At 33.5% G+C, this 24,563-nt stretch overlaps 1 protein-coding gene and 1 pseudogene across 1 annotated transcript; one reads left to right on the forward strand and one right to left on the reverse strand.

The window, feature by feature from the left end:
• The window catches only part of LOC128174831 (uncharacterized), a 394,133-nt pseudogene that overhangs the window by 311,403 nt on the left and 58,167 nt on the right, over nt 1–24,563 (forward strand).
• On the reverse strand, nt 331–22,850 carry LOC128171884 (uncharacterized). The gene is made up of 5 exons (XM_052837658.1): nt 22,421–22,850; nt 21,549–21,648; nt 20,982–21,155; nt 3,661–3,888; nt 331–1,382 (listed from the first exon to the last, which is right to left on the reverse strand). Exons 1-5 carry the CDS (start codon nt 22,733–22,735, stop codon nt 1,168–1,170), a joined length of 1,032 nt encoding a protein of 343 aa, XP_052693618.1. The 5' UTR covers nt 22,736–22,850; the 3' UTR covers nt 331–1,167.

Consider the following 24,563-nt stretch of genomic DNA (forward strand, 5'->3'; position numbering starts at 1 on the left):
ACGAAAATTGATACCCTTGAATATAAATGAAACCACAGTACTACAGTTAGCAAACCTCATTATTTATATTTAACTTTTCGTTCAAATGGATCATAAACCTTTCCTACTTTGACCATTTTTACATAAAATTCAAATTTCTTCTGCTTTTCTTAAAAAAACCAATTACTAGCACAAACATCTTTTTTAAAAGTTTTGAAAAATGTAATGCTTCAACGCGTCATCATGTATTTTTAATCTAAAGACAAAAGCTATAAAAGAATTGTCTCTTGGTCAATGGTTACAATGTCCTATCCACTGTCCTATTTAAAAGAAAACAAATAAAAACCGCAGTTGTTATTTATTGACACAACATTAATAACACAAAATAAAAACCAACACGAATTGATTCAAACGAATTTTGTATATGTTGAAACATATAAAGGTACATGAAAGATTCACAGTCAATATATCCAATGTATGTAGTATTTTACATGTAAATGAGATAAGATAGAGTCATCAAGCGACATACCGAACATATACATGTATACAATCATTTCATGCATATCTTTTACAATTATAATTACGCTATGCTATGGTTGTTATTTTAATGATATGCTATACTATTTCTATGATATGCTATACTAATATAATTATATGCTATGAAAATTTGAAATAAAAGGCTTAACGATAAGATACTATTTTAATGATATGCTATGAAACTTTGAAATGAAAGGCTTAATGATTAAATGTGTTATGGTATGATATGACATTTGCTTGGAAACGCCTCTGTATACAGAAGAGTTCAACACATTTGAATTAAAATGTTAAGAAGCTCAAACCCACCACTGTTCTGTAATGTTAACATTATTTCGAAAATAAAATCATTTAAAAGCGAGTTAAACCATGCTGTATGCTATGTTATGATATGATGAATTGAAGTCATGAGATTATATGTTATGGTATCGGATTCTAAAGCATTGGTATAAGATTTCAGTGCTATGTCACACTGTATGCTATGGTGTATGTTGTAAAATATACATGTATGCTTGAACTGACTGAAGGCATAAGTAAGACTTTTTCAGCTGAATGTAAAAAAGAGGATACATAATAAATTAACCGGGATAATCAAACAAATGCCTGTATTTTTGTACGGTAACTTTTCATTTATGACATCAATTAATTTTATGATTAGACGAGGACGCCAAACACGTCAACTTCACAAAGAGTGAGAAACTCTGTTGTCTTGGAGATTTTTACGAATCTCCCCTGTGTTGATGTCGGACAGTCGATGACGACCAGCTGTGACGCAGTACCGGGACCAGCAAAGAACCCACACGGAGTGTTGACATCTGACTCTGTCAGTCCAACAGTGACGGTAACATCACGCAGCCGGTCAGACAAATCTAAAAATAGTCATATTATGGTCATTAAGGTATGTACAGAACGCTAGGACGTGCTACTACACCAGTTGCACAGATCGGTTCAGTAAGCTTTTTAAACAGTACGCTTCACTTTTTGCACGGTTCTGTTTAAAAACTAAATTTCAAGCTTTGAGAATGGTAAGCGAAGTGTGCTTGCTTTTTTAATGAGGTGGTCGAGGCCTGAAGCCTTTGACAACATTTCAGGGGAATATACTGATACTCTTTGTGATAAAATTTGCATTTCACTCCTAACGACTAGACAGTTATCAAATGTTATAGAGTTATTCAACTCATTTTTTTCTATTCAAGTATTAAATCTATGTGCTCATGAATATATTTCTATATGCAAGTCGAACCAAACTTCGGATCTTTTATATGAAACGACATCTTGTGTACAGTCAGATATTTTGTTTTCTCTTCAGCTACATGTATTTTGCATGTATGAACATGCAAACCTTCGTCATCGAATGCAAGATTTTTGTCTTGCCTAGATGGCCCAGTGGTTAGCACGGTGGCCGCTTACTGCTAGGAGAATGAGTTCCAGAGGTCGTGAATACAAGCCCTGGCCGGGGCGGAAATTGAGCTCCAGAAAGGTGAATTTCTCTGAGCTTTATATATATATATGTAGATAAATAAAGCCTTGGTACAGCAAAACATACTTAAATAAATAAAACAGAATGCGACAGTCCAAATTAAATAAATTGTTTCCTGTTAGCGCTTTCAGCCATGTCGGCTCTTCAAACAGTTATACAATATATATATATATATATATATATATATATATATATATATATATATATATATATATATATATATATATATCAAGAGATTGTTTTGCAACTCAAATAATTTTTTGAAGAGAAAAAAACCTACAGTATTGATCAGACCCACCCTAACACCAGGGTTTACATTTGAGGTTTACTTTGGGTTTGCTTCTTTAAAACTTTTGTCAACTCGGGTTTGCTTTTCATTTACTCGGGACTTCCTTTTTGGGTCAACTGTACGCACTAAATTGTGAAGCAGACCTGTCTTTTATCAATATCTTACTGCTTGTAATTCCTGCTCTTTGTACATGTGTATTTTGAATACACATGTACCGTCTGTTTGCCAGGGTATACTTCTGATCGGGGTTTACTCTCTGCGTCCACTAAGGATTTACTTAGCGTCCACTCTAGTAAACCCAGAGTACTCCCCGAAAGTAAACCCAGCGTTTAGTTGGGGTTAACTTTCTGTTAAGTTGGGCCTGATCGATACTGTAGGATGGGAATAAAGGTGAATCATTCTAACTGTTTATAGTCAATAAATATAACTTGAGTATATGTTACCACCAGCGGTTGTCGTTTATAATTCTTTTTCAATAGTTTTTTTACAATTATATTAATTCTGAATGTTAGGATTATTTTCTGTGTGTTTTTTTTCGTTTTGTATGTATATGTAGGGGGAGGGGGGGGGGGGAAGGGGGTAAGGTTAAATCCACTTTAGTAATCAAATAATTTAATAACATGTAACACCTTATTGCCCATCTAATTAAACTCCAGAAATTTTTTAGCTGTGGGAAACTAATGTCATTTTAGCTACTATTTACCAAACATATGAAAATTATTTTTCAAAGGTTTTTGTGCGTCTGAACGATATCCCATTTCATATTTCAAGGGAAAAATCAGCTATTGTGAAAATTGTTCTAGGAGTTTTTGGAACTATTTCTTTTGTTAACCCCCCCCCCCCCCCCCCCCCCCGAAGTAATGTTTGGCTCAATTGGACCCTTATGGTTAAAAATAAAATTTCTAAGACCTTTTACATCAACAAGTCGCCTCCAATTATATGCCAGGAGTTGATTTGGCTTATGCATACATGTAAACTAGTTAATTTATTGGACATTTTTTTTGTACATCAAAATAAACATAATTTTCCAACATCTAATTGACCCCTTGGATGAAAATTATATTTCTGAAACCTTATTGCACATTTGTAGAATGAAAGAGGAAATAAAAGAGTTTCCGATAAAACAAATTAGTAAATCAATATTTTTTGGGACTCCATTCGATCGAAGCTATGAACCAATTAACTAGAATTTAATCAACAGTTACCTCTACATTTGCTTTACTTCGATTTTGTAATGTTGTTTTTAGATACGCCTACCTGTGTTTATTAACTGTCTATTTCTTTGTTAAGTATTCTGACAGTTTTGATGTTATACATAAAAGGTATGGACATCAAAAGCAAAATCAAGACTTGCAATGTTGTTACTTTTTACACTTACCTGTGTTGTATTGATCAATTCCTCTGTTGAGTATTCTGACAGATGTGATGGAGTACACAGCCTGCAGATCCACCCTCCACCAGGGATTGGTGTCGCCATCACCTGTAATTGTACACTTGTCGACAACAACGTCTGTTCCTCTGTTGCCATCCACTGCATACGCGGCGTTATAGTCATTATATGTTGATAACTGTTCGGCAGGTTTACGTAATGCAATGTTCGGCAGAACTGTCAACGATAATCCAAAAATAAGATTTTCATGATAATGATAAGACCATACTATTTACTACATTGAATGCTAAATTTACTTTGATAAATAGAGCTGTAATTAAAAATGTTCAATTTCTGAGGATAGCTAAATGACTTGTATTCAACACTTTTGAGCATCAATATGTTACATGTTAAACATTTTAAATTTGTTCAATATGAACAAGAGTAAGGTTTGCAATGAAAACACAAAAATTTGATGAAAATATGCATACCTGACAATACACTTTATAAATTTTCAGGGTAGGAATCCTATTTCCTTTAAACTAAGCTAGTGTGTCATCAAACGTTGTATAGCCTAAAGGCCCCACCTACATTTTTTGCACTGTTTATTATTGCCTGACGTCATGACGTCAGGCATATCTAAGGTTTAAAAGTTGCAATCTCTTTGCAACACAAAAAAATTAACCGATGCATGTATAAGATGTCAGCATTTACATTCACAATTGCTGAAAATGTTATATGACATGTAATAACAACAGTAAGCGAGAGTTTTCAAGTAAAAGGAATGTTCACCATGCAGTGCACGTGTGTAATCTCCTATTTAAAAATAAATTAGCATTCCACCATATTTGAACGGTGGAAAGGGGGAGGGGGTCAACGCAGCAAGTTGTAACATATTGTCTATTACGGTACAATGTAAGTAATAATTGGTGTTGGATTATCATTATTACAAGAGATCGATTCATTAGTTTGGAATAAAACGCATATATATTTATACAGCTACAGTGTATAATGTTTACTGGAGGAACCAAACCGCCATATCGGGGTGTGACCCGATTTTGTTCAGATTGGCGATTTCATTAATCTGGAAAAGGGATCATAGCTCGCGTGTCTTACTAAATGTACATTACTAAATTTAACAATTACTAAACAAGTTTCTTTCTCTAATTCGATAGATTTTGTTTCCAAAACATCCGATCCAAAATATAACATACATGTATGTAGTTGTTACAAAACAAATGTCAAAAAATTCATCTGACCCCCTCCCCATGGATCTCTGCCAATGGATGAGTTCATTTGTTGCGTGAACGGTAAAAGCAGGATTTCGCGCCATAATGTCTCATTCATAGTTTTTGCGCGCTGATTAGATGACGAGTCCGTTGGGATCATGCGAATCCCCCAGAGCACACATTGTGTTTACATCACAGGCACGTAGCATCGGAGGTTGGGTGTAGGGAGGCTGCTTCCCCCTCCCCACTTTTTTGGCAGCTGGCACTTTTCTTAACTTTATACGATCAATGGAATTATAATGGATTTGCCCCCCCCCCCCCCCCTTCCACTTTTGTAGAGGCATGCAAAAAAATGAAACTGCAAATAAGAAATTCTAATTGAATTGAAGTTACAGTTACGGTTTTTTTCATGAATTTGAGAATTCACTCTTTTTTAATTGCTTGTCAAGATGATTTTGATGAAGCTGCCCACACACATTCAAAAACAAAACGTGTTTGTATATTCTTTCATATTTCATATGGTTCGATATTTTTAAAAATGCTATTCAGCTGATTTTGCATCTTAATATAACAAATACAATTTAAAAAAAACGACCGTTTACTCTCCAGCTTTCAAGCTTACATGCACTTATATGATATGTGTACATTTCTAAAAAAAATGAATTAATAAAATAAAAAAAATTAAATAAATGAATTCCAAGTGATATATGTCTACATCGAAAAGACTGACATTTCGTCTTAAATTTGCACGTTCCGTTTATAAATTTATGATCAGCAGCGAACATTAAACTTCATTTTTGATAAGAAAGCATAATTGATACATGCATGCTTCCATTGAATAATTTTGTTTAGTCAGGCAAGCTTTTTGGAAAGCTATTACTTGTATGCATTTAACATCTATGTAGAATTTTGCAACAAAGTAAAGATGCAGGGGACAGTTTTTATTATACAATTCACTGTAGTCAGGGGATGTGTGTTTTCAAAATTCCCATTCAACACAGACACCTTTATTTCACTCCTTGTAATTTAGGCCAATCACTATTTTCTGTGGAAATCACTAGTCACAATAAGCACATTTTTCACCATAGTGGTTTCTCTAAATGTTCATATTCGCCATATTTCTTGATCTTTCAGCTTTCTATGTGAATCCCTGCCAAGGGTTACCTTCTATACCGAGCGCATGTTGCAACACAACATGTCAGAAATTTAATGTTTTATAGTCTACTATGTCCCATCCATCTACTTTACGTGTTCATTTACCCCCCGTTTGTAACTTGCAATTTCATTGTGTAATATCAACACAACAGTAATAGCCATAAGATTTGTATTTTGCTCTTGATTTCCATGTACTTTACATTAGGGGCCTTCATAATGCATATCAATTTAACAACTATTATTATATCTGAGAGAGAGAGAGAGAGAGAGAGAGAGAGAGAGAGAGAGAGAGAGAGAGAGTTTACCTTCATTACAGAGTGCCTCTTTGCATTATTCGTTATTTCTCCCTATGTACGTAATGTTGAAATAGAATATCTTCAGCTTAACAATTTTGGCAAAAAATCCCCTTTACAACCAAAAAAATATAAATAACAAGCGTAGATATACATGCACATGCATCCCTTTTTACAGCGAGAAATTTCACAAGACAATTTGTTTCAATTTTCCCGTAAAAATTTACTAGAGCGTCTTCTTAACAAAGAAGGAACATACTAATGTACCAAATTGTGTTGAAGATTCCGACATTTAAAAACATCTGTTTTCCTCATTAAAAATGCAGGACGTAACATATTTCCTAGTTCTTTACCTTCATCACAAACTATCCTGGTCTATCCGTCATTTGATAATCATGTTGAACAATAAATAATTCAGTATCAAAAAAAAAAGCAAAAGCTTTTTTGATGGTTTATACGATGCTTTAAATTAAAATTTTAACACATACTGTATACAAGGAAATTTTCGCCTCAGTTTCATTTTCGCCGCTTTCCCGCCCTCGTTGTCAGCGGCTGAATTCAAGACTTGGCGAATTCCATTATTTCAAATTATTTCGCTTTAATCAACTGTGTCTGGGCGATTTCAAAACATGGCGAACCGTTTGCAAGTAAAATGGGTGGAGATATCATTGGGCGAAAATTCCCGGTATACAGTAACAGTATTACTCATGAACCCAATTTACTAATACGATATATATAAAAGTAGTAAGACTGATATACCTGATAGATCTACAGGCGAAAACACAACAATAGCCATTCAAAGAGACAAGAGGGTACATATATATTAAATCCTAACAAATGTATGTTGTAGTACAGAATAGAAGGGGGTGGATTTTTTTATTTTTGGGACAAGCGGGATAACTCCGCTTTAGATTGCGACTCCGTGAACCGGAAGCTGCGAGTCCCCAAGTTTGATAAATCTGCCGTTGCCAATACATGTACATGCGTTGATATTTCCTTCTTATGTTCAGGTAATATATCATTATTTACAATGTATTGCATCCTGTATCATAATAACAAGTTTTATAAGTATGCTAGAGGCATGTTCTGACGTGATGTGATAATGCTATATCATGAGTTAGCTACCATGTGCATGCTCTCATGTTTTCACGTTGAGAGTCAGTGTAGGGTTATATGCATTTGTTGGAATAGTTCATCGTTAGATGAATTGTTTCTTAGTTATACTGTTATAGGAAATCTATTTCTATTGTAAGAAATAAGTGTCATTGAGTTAAAACTTATGTATGGCTCATTACTGAATGAGTAATGTTGACCTAATTTGTGTATCCCAGCATACCTCAGGTGTAATGGCTGCGCCCATTGTTTACATGTGTGTTTTGGTAAAGTTGGTTTGTTCTATAGTATTTTGACGTCTCTAAAGCCAGATTATTTCATATGTTTAAGATAAGAACTCTACAACAAGTATACACAGTTGTGCCATTATTGTATATCATAACGATGTATAGTTATATCTAGTCATTATTTGTTTTATATCTTAAAGCATTAATAGGTCAGTATGTCATGTCATTTGAAAGTATTACATTATCAACCGAAGTCTACTTTTACCGAATTGTAGTCATTTAAATAAAAAGTTTGGTTGTTCCTATCAGGTGATCTACCAGTTGTGTTCACATTTAGTTAAATTAAATACAAAATGTTATGGCTTGCAGTACAAGGCCTTATGGCCAAGAGTGTGTTGTGTATTGTATACATGTGACACGATGATTAGACAAAAGTTTATTAAATCTGCCGGTCACGTGATGAAAGCTGACTGACGGTTTTTTAGACGGCTCCGCAAAAATTGCTCTTTTTTGTCTCTTTAAAACTTTAAAGGCTTACTAAAGGCGCTGAATCCATAAAGGAACAGTAGGAAATCCGGCTGTTGCTGTATTTTGTGTTCTTTAAAGATATTATATTGTGAACTGTGAAGTTAAAATATTCGTAGTGAGTACCTACTCATCGGACTGTTTTGTGTTGGAATATGTCGCTGGCTATGGAGGGAAAACAAAAACAAGAAAAAAAGAACGAGAAAACAACAGACAAAAGGTAAGTACAATTGAGTCTGCATTCCGCCCCATCGTCTGTAAAAAACTCAACTGTATCTGACAAAAGACCGTCAAAATTACAGCGCACGAGTAGTTCAGATACGGAGGGCCACGCCACTGATATTTCAGATGAATTGAAACTCATACACCAAAGTTTGTCAGAAATCAGAACATCAATGGTAAAAAACGACGATATTAAAAGCATTGTTACGACGATTGTGTCCGAAATCAAGGGAGAAATAAAAAATGAAATCATCAAAGAAGTAAAAGAAGCGCTTACAGAGGAACTCACGTCTACCGTTACGGCCAAGGTGAGAAACGAGTTTGATAGTAAGATCGACACAAAAGCTAAAGAATTTGAATCTTGCACCAAAGACATTTCAGAGGGAATGAATATGGATCTAGACGCATTGAAAGAGAAATTCCACGAACATCTGAAAGAACTGCGATCTTTAAAAGATAATTTGAAGCGGTATCAAACTTTAACAGAAACTGCATATACATTAGCGAATCAAAACCAGCAGTATTCCCAAAAGAACAATATTAAGTTCATAGGATGGAAGGAGAAAGGACAGGAAAATCTCCGAGAGGATCTCTGCGCAATTATGAAAGACACAGTAGGAGTGATCATCGACCCTGCCGACATCTTGGAAATCCATCGGATCCCGGGGGAACGTGGAAAAACTCGGCCTGTCATCGCCAAATTCAAAAACACAGAGGCAAAAGTTAATTTGATTAAACACAGATCAAATCAAGAAGTAAAAAAGAACTTTATTATGTTTGATCATATCACTCAACAAAATTCACAACTTCTTCGGCGATTAAACGACGACCAGCGAATTGACAGAGCCTGGTACTTCAACGGGAAAACGTTTGCACTGGACCACCAAGGAGTTCGGCACAAATTCGATCTACTGGATTCGGTGGACTTGAAGCTAAAATAACTCTAAATCCGATATTGCGGGAGCAACAATTCGATCGGGATCGAGGACAAAGAACAGTTCATCGGGATCGCCATACCAACCAAATAAATGAACGATAGGTGTGCTTTGTGGTGTGAATGTCTATGTGTGTGTGTGTTTTTGTCAAATAATGGGCTGGTAAGTGGTTACTTGCTGAAATCTAAGTCATTCTCTATTATGTTATTTTGCACTGTTTTTTATTTCATTACTTTCCACGATGCCACAGTCAGATAATATTACAATAGCTACGGTGAACTGTCAGGGGCTTGCAACTCTAAATAAACGTAAAGATGTCATTAATTACTACAAACAAAAACAATACTCGATAATTTGTCTTCAAGATACGCATTTTATACCTGAGCATGAACCATTCATTGAATCTCAGTGGGGATATAAATGTTTCTTTAACTCATACATGTCAAATTCAAGAGGTGTTTGTATACTTTTTAATAACAACTTGGAATTCAAAGTCCTCAGAGAAAGGAAAGACACAGATGGTAACTTACTTGCATTGGATCTATTCATTGAAGAAAACAAGGTAACACTTATAAATATATATGGGCCTAATATGGACACCCCTAGTTTTTATGAAAATATTAGGGATATTTTTCTAGATTTTGATAATGATTATTTTATACTATGTGGTGATTTTAATTTAACTCTAAATCCTTCTCTTGACACTTTTAATTACACAGGAGTTAATAACCCTAAGGCTCGTAGTAAAGTTTTAGAAATTATGGAAGATTTGCAACTTATCGATTATTATAGAGTTCTGAATCCAGATAAAAAAGTCTACACTTGGCGCAAGAAAAATCCATTGAAACAAGGCCGCCTTGATATTTTTCTTATTTCTAATAGTTTGTCAAATTTAGTTGAAAACTGCTCTATTAAACCGGGTTACAGGTCTGATCACTCCATTGTTTTGCTTGAGTTAAAATTTAATCCTTTCACCAAAGGACGTGGGCTTTGGAAGTTTAATAATACTCTTTTGTCGGACAAAGAATATGTGGTAAAAGTAAAAGATATTATTCAGTCAGTCAGTAGCCAATATCTAGACAATGTAGAGAGTGGTAATTTTCAATGTAAAAGTGGTATTGACGAAAGTCTTTTCTTTGAGGTGTTAATGATGGAAATAAGGGGGGCAACTATTTCTTATTCAACATATAGAAAAAAGGTCAGAAACAACACTGAAGAAAAGTTTATTCAGGAGATAGAGTATATTGAATCAAATTCTACTGTTGATATTAATACTTTGGATGAAAAAAAAAAGTGCTTTGGAAAAACTACGCAAGGAAAAGTTACTTGGGCATATGGTTAGGTCTCGTGCCCAATGGTTGGAGGAAGGCGAAAAACCTTCAAAATATTTTTGCAATTTGGAATCTAGAAATTATTTAAATAAAACAATAAAAAAAATTGAAGCTGAGGATATTGGAACGCTACATGAACAAGGAGAAATACTAGATTATGTTAAGAAGTACTATGAAAAATTATATGCAAGTGTGGATACAAATTTGGTAAAGATTGATTTAGATAATATTATTTCTAATTACAATTCACCCAAGTTAGAAAAGGAGTTGTCAAATGGTTTAGAAGAGGCTTTCTTAGAAAAAGAAGTATTGAATGTCATAAAACATATGAAGAACAACAAATCTCCTGGAAGTGATGGGTACACTGCTGAATTTTTTAAATTTTTTTGGAAAGATATTAAAAATTTTGTTGTACGAGCCATTAACTGTATATTTCTGAGGAAGGAACTCCCCATCTCACAAAGGCTTGGAATTATTTCATGCTTGCCTAAAGGTGATAAACCTAGACAGTTTTTAAAAAAACTGGCGACCAATCACTCTTTTGAATGTTTTGTATAAGATTATTTCAGGGTGTGTTAGTTTCAGAATCAGGAAAGTTTTGGATTATTTAATATCTGATACACAGTCTGGATTTATCAAGGGAAGGTACATTGGAGAGAATACTAGATTTATATTTGACCTTTTATCTTATACTGAGTTCAAAAACATACCTGGTCTTTTAGTACTTATAGATTTTTAAAAGGCGTTTGATTTTATGTCGTGGTCATTCATATACCAAGCCCTTAAATATTTTGGCTTCGGGGAGAATATTATTCAGTGGATTAAGATTTTAAATACAAACTTCCATGCTGCTATTTTACAGTGCGGCCATTTATCACAACAGTTTGTTGTACAAAGGGGATGTAGGCAAGGAGACCCTGTTGCTCCATATTTATTCATCATGTGTGCAGAAATCCTAGCAATAATGATTAAACAAAACAAAGACATTAAAGGTATATTTATTAACGATAATGAACATAAGATATCACAATATGCAGATGACACTTCACTAGCCCTTGATGGTTCACCCAAAATCTCTTTTTGCAGCTCTAGAAACCATAGAATTTTTTTCTAGTTTTTCTGGTCTTAAAATAAATACATCTAAGACAAAGATTATTTGGATTGGATCAAAAAAATTTTCAGATCAGGTCTATCATCCCACAAGATGGAAATTGGATTGGGGGTCAACAACATTTAACGCTTTAGGAATTCAGTTCTCGGTAGATCTTCATAATATTGTCGATATTAATTATAATATACTAATTCCAAAAATTATAGCTATGGTCCAGCAATGGAAACGACGAGTTCTTACTCCTATTGGTAGAATTACTGTTATTAAAAGTTTGCTCATTCCAAAACTAAATCATTTATTCATATCACTACTAAATCCAAAGAAAGAAACAATTTCATACCTTAACAAAACTATTTTTGAATTTTTGTGGAAATCTAAGATTGATAAAGTTAAGAGGTCAGTCATTACTCAGGACTATTCGTCAGGAGGGTTAAAAATGGTTGACATTAACAATTTTATAACATCTCTTAAGTGTTCTTGGATTAAAAGGCTTACAAAAGCACACAAACCTTGGATGGATTTTTTATTTACCATTTATGGAAATGATTTTTTACAGAAATTGTTTGATTTTGGTGATAGTTTTGTAATTGAATGCTTACACAAGGTAAACAATGTTTTTTGGAAAGATGTGTTAAATTCATGGTTATGTTTTATTACTACCTATAAGAATCACCCAAAGGTAAAAGATAATTTTTTAAATACTCCTGTGTGGTATAACTCAAATATACACATAGCAAATAAATATGTTTTTATTAAAGCCTGGTACAAGACCGGTGTAAAGGTTATTCAAGATTTTTATGATGAAAATTGTAATTTTTTAGATATTGAGGAATTTAAATGTAAATACAGTCTCAAGGTTCTATGTACAAAGCAATACAATAGTGTAAAAACAGCAATTTTTAAGTTTTTCAAAATGTCTAATATTGACAGGGCTTCTGTTAAATGAAATCCTAATCCATGTATACCATTTTTTTTCCAAACAGTTATACCCCATGAAAAGTGTACAAAAATTATTTATAATGTTTTGAATGAAAATGTAGTTGTTCCAATTGCTGTAACCAAATGGAAAACAGATCTAACGGATTATAATGTTGAAGATCTTACTATATGTGACATTTTTAAGATTTGTTTTAATACTACCAAAGATTCTTCTGTACAATGGCTTCAATTTAGAATTTTACACAAAATTCTTCCAGTTGGTTTCTACCTTAAAAAAATTAATGTCAAAACTACTGACATATGTGGGTTCTGTAAAAGTAATGTTGAAACTATTATACATGTTTTTATTTCTTGTGAGAAAATACATACCCTGTGGAGTGAACTTAGTTTATACATTTACAGAAAGACCTCTGAAAGAGTCGGATTTAATATGTCTAATATTATACTTGGCCAACTTCCATTGTCGTTTCATAACAAAGTCATTAATTTTATAATTCTTTATATGAAACAATATATATTTTGTTGTCTTATGTCAAATAAGATTCTATGTTTAATTGGTTTCCTTTGTCATTTAAAACTAAAATACAATATTGAAAGATATGCTGCAGTACAAACTTGTAAATTACAATATTTTGAAAAATTATGGGATAGTTGGAAATGTATCTTTGATGCTGACATCTAATCTATTTTCATTATGAATATTTTTTCTATTTCTGTTTTGTCACTTAAACTTTCTTTTTTTTCTTTTTTCTTTTTATGTAGGCAAGTAACCACTAAATAATACATTTAGGTGTTTTTTCATAAGTGTGGGTGTGTATGTGTGTGGGTGTGTATGTGTGTGTGACTGAATGTCTTTTCTGTATGTTTGTTCCTTGAAAAAGAAATAAATTATAAAAAATAAAATCTGCCATTTCCAATACATGTACATGTGTTGATCTCTCCTTCTTATCTTCAGGAACCAGGCCCAACAATCCTGGTAACATGTATATCGAGAAACTCTAATTACACATTTTGTTGAGAGTTATGCTTGCATTGTCAAGATATTTAAATAAAAATAAAAGCCGAGGTTGAAAAATATTCCAAAAATAAATCGATTAGCTTAGTTAAGGAACATTCTTTTGCTTGCAAAATTCATAATGATTTGTCTTTGATGATAGTCTACATATGGATGTTAACTTTTTTGTAGTAAAAACTTTATCAGTAAGCAACTTTGCAGAAACAGATATTGAATATAACTACCACATTAACCGCCCTCCCTTTTTTCTTTTTTCTTTTTTAAAAAAGACCCTTTTCGTATATTATCGACATTTTTATATTCGGTCATAATTGATTTACAGTTTAAAATTGAGTAGAAAAAAATCTGCGTTTTTTTTTTTCCTTTTCTAAATCAAAACATAGTAAAATGTACAAATTTCATAATTTTTTGTTAAGGAAAAAAAATTTAAATAATAATAATTTACAGAAGACATTTGTATTTTAAAAGACGCATAAGCAAAGTTCAGACAGAGGCTAATCATCTTCCGCTTTTAATAAAAAATATTAGGTACTTTTGATTATTTGAATTTAAAAAAAAACGATGACAATGGGAGACTCAATGTTAAAATGAACTAACGTGTGCTAGGTGGTTTTCAAGTTAAATGCAGACCGGAGAAGGTTGTACCTGATAATGTTTTTAATGCAGAACTAAACATCGGGGGAAAACAAAGAAAAGATATTGTAAAAAAGTACAGAAAACAAAAATGTTGAAATATATGATTAATATGAAGGTATTGATTTTTTCAATGGTTTAGGTATATCATTATGAACAGAAATTAGCCCTTTAAAAATGCTATACACACCTAATAATTTAGTGGGTTATGTTTGCACTGTTGTGTGTTTTATTTCATGTTCATTGGAATATTTCAATTGTCAATCATTTTATTTGCTAAATATAACTATTTCCAAACATTATGTATAACTAGAGCCGAGCTCGTTGCAAAGCAACGAGTAGGTCTTCCGTCGCAACTTCGTGTCGCGAAAGGATTGTCCATCAGTCTGATTAAAACACCTCCTTCTCCTGACATTTGTCAGAGCCTGACAGACCCTGTATTGATAAAAGGTCATCTTTACACGACCATTTCTTCTTACCAATTAGAGCTTTAGAAAATTGATTGGAACTCTTCAAATGGAGAAAAAAAAAATTAATTCATGCCTGTTTTCTATGTAACCTCTAGTATTGCACCACTCATTAGACAGATAAAGGCATATCTTCGCTAAGTAGGTGTTTATTTAGATTCTATGCAAATGTGGAGGTCAAGTGGAGATATTCTGTTATTGATACAGGTCTATCAGAACCCGGCGAGTGTAAGGAGAAGGGAAATGGTTTTTAATGATACTGGATTATCAATATGATAATAGTAAGTTCAAGAAATCGAAAACGAGACTCAATTTCAAAGTATTATTTTCATACCAGGCAAGTTCTTCGTTTAACTTACTTCATGTTTAGGATAACTTTAAAAAGTACATCATTTACAGGCACGTAGCAGCGTTTTTGAAAATGGGGGGGGGGGGGGGGGGGCAGACTCATCCAAAAATCTTGACAAGCAAAAAAAAAAAAAAAAAAAAAGGAAAAATTTTAAGTTTTCCAAAATCTTCAAAATCCTAATCCGTGGGGGGAGGGGGGGGGGGCCTGGCGTACTATATAACTTCAATTTTACTACTCATTTCCTTATTTTCATGTCCATTTTTTTCATACTCCCAAAAAAGTGGGGGGGGGGGGGGTAACTCCATGATAATTCCATTTTTTATATGTAAATTTTAAAAAATTTGTTGGTGCGAGAAAAAGTGGTGGGGCCAGGCCCCCTGCCCCCCCCCCCCCCGATGCTACGTGCCTGATTTATGTACATGTATATAATTAATTTATTTATAATAAAAGTGTGGATGTGGCGGTGGGGGAAATGACCCAAAAATCAATTTTCTAAGCGTTAACTTAAAGGTCATATCGCATGTTTCTAAAGTATACGACATTTTACATTTTTTGGCTTCCTTGTGTATCTAATAATTTTGGTTGAGAGAAAGGGGGCATTGCTCCCACTGGACCATCTAAAAGGTACTGTTAGCAAGCTCACAAATGATATCCCCGCTAAGAAAGAAGTCATTACTCATGTATTTCTCTATTAGAGAATAATGGATGGTTCTTTTTCTTTAGTGAGTCGGACAAGACAGGGTATATTTACAGGTCACAAGTAATCTTTATGTCAAACTCTAGCTTTTACTCATTTCCATTAATACAAGATATGACACATGTTTAATATGACTTTGAACTTGCGCAACTGACCCTGGGTCAAGTTCATGACACATCATCGGTCATCAGGAATCTTTACATGAAATAGAAACTCACAATGTTTCTCCTTAAATTACTTAGGGACAAATCATTACACACCCTCAGGTCATAAGCAATCTTTGTGTGAAGTAAAAATTCCAAAGTGGACCGGAAACAAATTTTGCACTTTTCCTGCCAGTGACCTTTACTTTGTCCAAATGACCTTGGGTTTAGGTCATGACGCTTCGTCAGGTAATGAGTAATATTTGTATGAAGTAAGAACACTTCAAATATTTCTCCATCGGAAAGATATAGACCGGACACGACGTACGGACGGACAAGGTGATTCTTATCTACCCCCCCCCCCCCCCAATTTATTTTCGTGGGGTATAAAAATCCTTTTCGCCCGTTTTGTGCGGCACCAAAAAGACCTATATTTTTTAATTATTTCTATCATATCACATATAAATATACATGTAAATGTATGATTTGTATGCACATTTGAGTTCTTTTCATCATCGTCGGAAAGGATAAGAAACCCTTGGGGTCCAATAATGTCTTTTCATGGGCATTTGTCAATTTGCATCACTAAATGATTTCCAAGCGGTAAGCTATTAAAGCTTTTGAGATGTTACATGTAGATATTGAATTTCTATAGATTTAAATTTAAGGTTAGGGAAAACACTTTTTATACAGTAAAAAAAAAATCTAAAATAGCTTTATGTACGCGTACACATAAATAAGAAGATGTAGCGAAAGCTATAAAGACTTTATTTCTTCTGTTCTAGACTTTTTCAGAGTTAACAAGCTACAAGTTAACAATCTCCCATTTTGACAAGCTAGATTAAAAATAAAATATTCAGCTGAGTTTTAGGTCACTAAATCTGCATTACAACCTCATACTACACAACTTCAATGATTTTTTTTATCAATGTGCATATAACAGTAAGTAAAATCCCCAAGAACAAATATCTATCGCAATTAAATGCATACATTTTTGGGAGGCAAAAAAGTTGCTATATTATAGTCTGCAAGGCAATTGAACTACTACAATTATTTCAAAGAAATGAGAAACTGTCGACATTTGCAGTACTCTGATGATTTAATGACGATCGACCGACTTTATTGCTTAATGTAGTCGTATATCATTACTTCTAATCCTGAGACCAAATTTTATTTAATCTTTGACTTAAAACTGTTAACTTATAAAACCAGAGACATAAATTACGTATTAAGTTATTTATGTCTCTGATAATATATATTTTATTCTGTTCATAACTATATATAGAAGTTTAGCGTGTTCAACAGGTTAATTTTTTAGCCACATTCTCAGATTACGATATCGCACCTTTAATGTGAGGTTGATTGACATCGAATATTTAGACACTTATTGTTTAACAATTGACCGCTGCAGTGAAAGCATCCTTCCAAATGTTACTCAATTATTTATCAATTGCTGATCTGCAGCTCGGGGCAATATTCTGAGCTATATGCGCTGACGCGACACGAGATTTTCGGTCGCACGTGGAACGGATTGACTTAGCATAGACTGACCGAATAAACACACGGGTGGGAAAGTGACATACATTGAGGAGAAAAATGTACACATGTTAAGTAGTCGCCAAAAATAGGTCTTCGCCGCATTTTGAAAAAAAAAATAAAGCCCTTGCACTGTGATCATGAAACCGATAAAATCTAAATAAATCTTGTTTAAAAACTCATGTGAACATTCTAAAAACAATCACTAAATCCCTCAATTCTGGACAATTCTTTTATCGTGTCAGCCTCTACCGCCAATCGCAACTTCTCGGGCCTTTCCGGCAAGCTCGGAAAAACACTTCGAATGTATTACCTAGGCGTCCATGACAACCCCCCTTTTATAAAACTTGATATACTGTAATTACAACACATTTTATGATCTGTTGAGATGTGAGCTATACTTCATTAAAGGTATCAATATACACTAAAATATAACACAGAAACGACATACAAGACTTCTTGCCGATACTTACTTTAACGGGAAGCGACTCCATTTTGTATAAAATTCTAACATCCGGTGATGTTAATACATTCGAGGTGTTTTTCCAAACTTGCCGGAAAGGCCAGAGAAGTTGCAATTGCCTGTACCGCATGTGTTAATTTGATATTTAATTTTTTTTTGAACGCTTGGAGACTGTTTCATTTTCTAAATTCGGCTAAATAATGCTTCCAATTTTGAGCTCTCTCTCTCTCTCTCTCTCTCTCTCTCTCATTTTATGTGCAACCTTATGAAGACGTCAACTACTTTCTACGATATCTATAAAACCTCTCAGCAGTATTTAGCGGAAATATTCGTGGGTAAATAAAAAAATCTTAAATTGAAACACAAGTCAATCTTACATGTACCGGTCAAAATATCGAATAAACAAATAGTTGGAATCGTACAAAAATATCAATAAACATGCACGTGTGATAAAGTACATGTAGAAGAACACGAAGCTACCGCGGATCACTTGTCCACTCGCGCGGGATCTCCTTGGCTTTGTTCTAGGGGTTATCATCATTTTCAGGTGGTTTTTCGTTGTTTATCTATAACATTATTACTACATGTATAGTTTTTTGAACATTTTAGAATTACAAATTCACTATTGATTTATGTCTGATGATGTTTCTGATTTGGACTAATATCGCTTTTATCAATTTTTAGAGGGGCTTCTCAATTCACATTCTAATGTTTAATTAAATAAATTGAAGGTGAGCAAACTTTAAGAACATAAAATTGAAACAGTTCTTGTATATATATATCTTGTTATTAGATAACCTCTGACCTCTAGGTAGTGCAGCCGCGACCGATTTCCTCGGCCGCGGATGAGGGATCGAATAATTTACGTAAAGGTAAAACACACATTAAGAGCTCAGAACCCAGGAAGATTTACAATGTTTGCAGTATGATGACTAAACTCTTATTAATATAAGTTTTTTCCCCTTTAATCCTACAGTTGATCTATCTGTCTGATACTGCCTCAGTTCGAGAATGGCATTGCTTTTATGATTAAACAGAACGATTTCTTATTGACACTCTATCGTTTAATTCAAATTAAGAAGAGTAAGCTTTAATGTCATTGTGTACGATTCTTGTGTTTGCGGCTAAATAAAATCACATATGACACACGCGATTCTTGTGTATTAGATAACCGCTGACCGCTAGGCGATTTTCTCGGCCGCGGGCGAGATGGGTTATGTAATGACGCACACAACTAAGAATTTAGGTCGATTTGAAATGCTTGCAGTAAAATGACTCAAATCTATTTTTTTAAATCTAGTTTATGTATCTCACTAGATAAGAAAAAGAACGTTTATATTTTCTCGTTTTTGTTTTTCTTAACGGTTGTCCACTATAAGTATACTTTTTAGACACTTTTTCAAATGAATCAAAGCATCCCGTATATGCTGGTACATTTTCAGCTGTTAATTTATGTACGTTATGCGCACGAAGACGATTCGCTTACTTGCCAAATGAATACAGGTACATGTTAACAAGACAAGCTTTTTACACTCATATTACGCATTACCGGTACAAAATAATTTTGTAACGACATTGATAACACAATAATGAACAATTTTTCTATCGACAGCTATAGCGAAATATTAACCATTTTTGAGTTATAAAGCGAAAACTTTTAAGGGCTCTAGACCCCTAATTTAAGAGGCCAGCCCTTTTTCAATGGTGTTAAGTGAAAGCCCTTGATATTTTGCACATATTTTGTTCTATATGTGTTTAGAGAAAATTTTAAACTAAAGAGCTACATAACAAAAACACAACCAAAAATCAGCATTTTTTGAAACACAAATTCAAATTAATTTTTTGAAACTTTAAAGGAGGAAAATTGTAAAAACAAAACTCGGAGGACATCGTTCAAACTCTCTATTTTTAAGATTTGTGACTTTGTAACACATGCTGTGAACGGTTTCAGAGCCTTTGCGTGCACAAGAATGCCTATATTTTTGGGGAAAAGGGGAATAACTCGGTACCGGAAGTGTCGATTCCAACGATTTTCCTTAGATATTGAGAAATAGTAAGTACCAATACGCTCTAAAAATTTGAACTTTATAGGACAACAAACAAGCAAGATATTTGAGTTTTAAAAAACGTCTAGAAGAAAAAAAAGAATAAAAAGAATTACCAACAGAATCAGTACAAGGTCTTCCGTTGAAAACAGAAGACCTTAATAACACTTTCACTGCGTTGTTCTTAACTGTTGGCATTGCTGGTGCCCTGAATGTGGCTCAGTACTCGTGGTATCGAAAAATATTAATAAACCAGTTTTATTTTACTTGCTGCATTATTGGAAATCTTGATTTCATTTTACATGCATTTAATACACCATCTGTTTTTCAAAACTAAAGCATGAATAATTTACCTGCTCACATATCATATTGGCATATTTGCATGAATAATTTACCTGCTCACATATCATATTAGCATATATGGGCGCGCTTGATTTTACCAAAAGGTGTACACCGTGTACACTTTTGTAAATCAAGTGCAAAGGTGTAGCGTTTAGGTGTTCTCCGGGTATACACTTTTATACACCGAGTCAGGGGCATGTGTTGTTTGGCGTAGCACTGAAACCAATATGGCGGACGAATGTTTTGATTGAAATTTGGAAAATGATTTTAAGTATTGTAATGGATTAGACGTCGCATAAAAGTTGTCGTTTGTATGAAAGCCATTAAATTTGAAATGTGTATTTATTTTATTGCATTTATATCACAAAAAAACTATTAATTGTTACACAACAGCAGATTCTTTGTTAAAACTGCCCCCGTTTCCGTCATTTTCATTCTTAACTTTCCTACACCATGTACACTACACCATTGAAGTGGACTTGATATACAATACAAAATGTTTACACCGGTGTATATCGGTGTACACCACGTGAATCTTAATCAAGCGCGCCCATATTCACCTGTACAGACAATGTCGTATTTCCACTCCCCGTTTGACTGACAGATCAGCCATCCTGAACCAGACTGGGAGTATCCGTCAAAACATGAGGCGTGTATCCTCCTGTGTATACCAATGGCGTCCTCACGTCGTGTTGTATTCAGATCTATTCCATTTTGATCGGGTATTCCACAATCTTATAAATAAAGGCACATACACTAAAATTAATACCTAGGATAAGAGGCTTAATTTTACCTTTACAAAACGGTATGACAATGTTTTCCAATTTCTCTAGTCTATTATGATATTTTCTTCAACTGACAGTTAGATTAATAATTATCTAAATCTAACAATTTTAATTCCTGAAAGTATTATAGTATAATGTGTTCAATTTAAACATAATACTTGTCGACAAACGGGTTTTTAAAAGTTTTGTTTAGATGAGTTATTTTTATTTTAAAAAAGGAGCTCTCTTTGATACTTGAGTTTTTGTCCAATATGCATAAGGAAAACCAATTATCTACATGTAACACATGTATATTATTAATGGTATCTATTTGCATTAAAGCAAAGTACCGGATGATTTTACCTGACAAAACACATTCAAAGAATTTATCCTCGGAATATCTCTTGTGTTTACATGTCTGGTTGATGTCACACGTTGAGTTCGAACAAGCTCCAGCCAGCTCCTAAATGTTAAAGGTGAATCTTTATTATTAAATAAACCCCTTAAAATCACAGTAAAATTTTAATGATCAAACGTGCAATTTATGAAATATGATAGTTATGGATGGACTAACTGAACGTGTATAATAATGTTCACATGTACTGATAGTTTGACTTGGTATATTAGTTAGTACGTTGACGTCATAGAGCGACGCGTTTGTTTTAACAACGCATGCTGCTATTATTACGCGGAACACAGCAAAATTTAAATCAGTGGTTTAGAAAATGGGTTATTTAAGACACGTTATTGCTAAAACAGAGCAGTCGAAGCCCAATACGATAAAATCACAATATTTGCGCCGAATTGGGCACTTTTTTTTATCGGCGATAACTCGGGAACTAGCCTAACACTCGCCGTATTTTTAACTTTTATTCCATTTGATAAAACAGAAATATAAACAGGTATCCTCCACTTTGTAATCATTAAAAAGGTAACTCGTCAATTAATAATTCTAACTTAACGTTAACCTGCAGTACCGATCAGACCCAGCCTATTTAAAAATTAAAAGTACATTCCTGATTTTTAAATTAAATCACTATGCTCACTATATTTACTTTATTAAGAAAAAGTACATATCACAATAATTGTCTTAAAATTCAAATTACATAAAAATGATTCCACAGTATTGTCGCAGACAATATAAATAGTAAATAGCCATTTAAAATTGTGCTGTATATCTATTTTGTTTGGGATAGAGTATAGATATTAGTTAATATAGATTCTAAGACATTTACCTTAGGCCAATGCTCCTTTTCACTGTACACCCATCCAGCACTCTCCATGTACCTAGTCTCTGCTGTCGTCTTATTTTCGTAATTGATTTCACAGAAATTAGCCCCTTTGAAATAGTTGACAGATTTACACCGTGGTGTAACCAGACATTCTATCACACAGTCCAGGAAACTGAGTTCTGGGAAGGATTGAATCAGTTTCCTGTCCAGTCTGTGTCCTCGCTGAAGTTTAGAGAAGCCCGGTTGTAAGTTGCCAAAACACGGCACAAGGACGTCAATTAAAAACCACGGACATCGGAAGATTTGGAAAAGCAACATTGTACTGTAGAAAGATACAGTTTATTTCTACCTTGAACAGTGCGAATGCGCACTTCAGAGTAATAAATTCTAATACCGTTTGAGTTTGTATTTTATATAGACTTTGTATTTTAAAGTTTTGATTTATTGAATAATGTCAATCAATAAGCACTTAAATGTTAAAATGAATAATTAATCGGTAATCAAGAAATTTAGAAAAGATGGAATTTCGTCGCGCTTATCAATTTTAATCAATTTACCTTTGCTAAGGTTAAACATCAAATCTTGAGGAACAATTAATTGCCTCATATAATATTCTGCAGTTCATATGACATTTTATTCTCTCTCTCTCTCTCTCTCTCTCTCTCTCTCTCTCTCTCTCTCTCTCTCATTGTAACGGTGTGATTTATTATAAGGTACGAAATACTGTGTAAAGTATTTATTTTCATTTTTCTTTAAATACACGAAATATCGGCATAATTCTGTGTTATGGTTATTTTCAGTACTTTCTTTAACCAAAAGTTTATTACATGCCCTTCATTTACTTAAAGCTGAACACCGCTCGTAAATAGGCACTGTCCGCCATATTTCTCTTTAATCACTGCTGTCCCTACAACCCTTATATAAGGGACAGACCTATAAACAGTTCAAAGTACTTCGCTGTAGAGGTCTCACCTGTGTGGACGTACATTTTGTATCGCCGTGTTACTCGGCCGCGATGAAATTATCAAAACTTACGCACCTTTTTGAAGCCAGGAGAAAACTAACATCAAATAAATTGGTCAATGCATTATTTACGAACAGAAAATGAACATAAGATAAGAAAAAATGCATAAAATCTAAAGACCACGAAAGGAATACTACATGTCGGCCACGAGGTTCAGGTGTGCAATCGGGTGTAACGAAATCGAAGGGTTTATATACCAGGTATCTGTGTGACGGTGCCTACTTACGAGCGGTGTTCAGCTTTAAGGCAAAAATACATTGTAAAATCGAGGTACAATATATTTTCTTTATTTGAAAGTAATTTTTTTTTTAAAATGTTTTTGCTTTTTGTGCAATTTAGCTTTCTATCAGTCAGGCATGTGTAAGTGGTGTTTCTTTAAATTTAAAGACCGAAAGCTAGAATATTTATATCATAATTGATCATACTTAATGCACAGGTCAAAAATTAAAGATAATTTTTCACGTCTTTTATCAATCTCACATGTACTCATTGTTACATAAGTCAAATATTTTAAACCTTGAATATTACATAAATCGTATTTTTATTATTTTTTAAAGATTTTAATATTTATTTACAGGCATTATATTGTTCTATAGAAAAAAATCACGAAAACCTTTTTTTTTTTACCTTGAACAACTTGAATTGTGCACTCAAGAACAATAATGTGAACCGTATTTGCTTGTCTTTTTTACTGGATATTGTAATGCACATTTTCAATTTATTTCCTAATGGGTAATTAATATCCATTGGATTATTAAAACGAATATTTGATAAGTAAATTATGTTATCAAAAAAATGGGAGAGATACATTTTCAATAATTTTAATCAATACACATTTGCTTGTGTAAAAGAAAGCCTCTTGAAGGACAATTAATAACCTATAATCGAATACTCTGAAAATATTTTTCTCATTACATATCTATTTGTATCTCTATATAAAGAAAATAACTTCATTATATATACAACTTAGTAATGCAACATCATATTTGTTATAAGAAGTTCAACAAGTAAGCTACATGTTAAGGTATTAAACATCAGCTCCCTGATTTCTTGTGTGCGGCACTTGCTATATCACAGCTCAGGAACTGGACACTAGGGAAAAAATATATATATATTTCATTA

This window comes from Crassostrea angulata, chromosome 2, assembly GCF_025612915.1.
Source record: "Crassostrea angulata isolate pt1a10 chromosome 2, ASM2561291v2, whole genome shotgun sequence".
Lineage (NCBI taxonomy): Eukaryota > Metazoa > Mollusca > Bivalvia > Ostreida > Ostreidae > Magallana > Magallana angulata.

Coding starts and splice junctions, on each gene's coding strand:
- LOC128171884 (XM_052837658.1), bottom strand. CDS start 22,735: ATGTTGCTTTTCCAAATCTTCCGATGTCCGTGGTTTTTAATTGACGTC. Junction 3,889..20,981: donor ATACGACATTGTCTGTACAG/GTGAATATGGGC, acceptor TATCGTTGACAG/TTCTGCCGAACATTGCATTA. Junction 1,383..3,660: donor AATTGATCAATACAACACAG/GTAAGTGTAAAA, acceptor GACTATTTTTAG/ATTTGTCTGACCGGCTGCGT.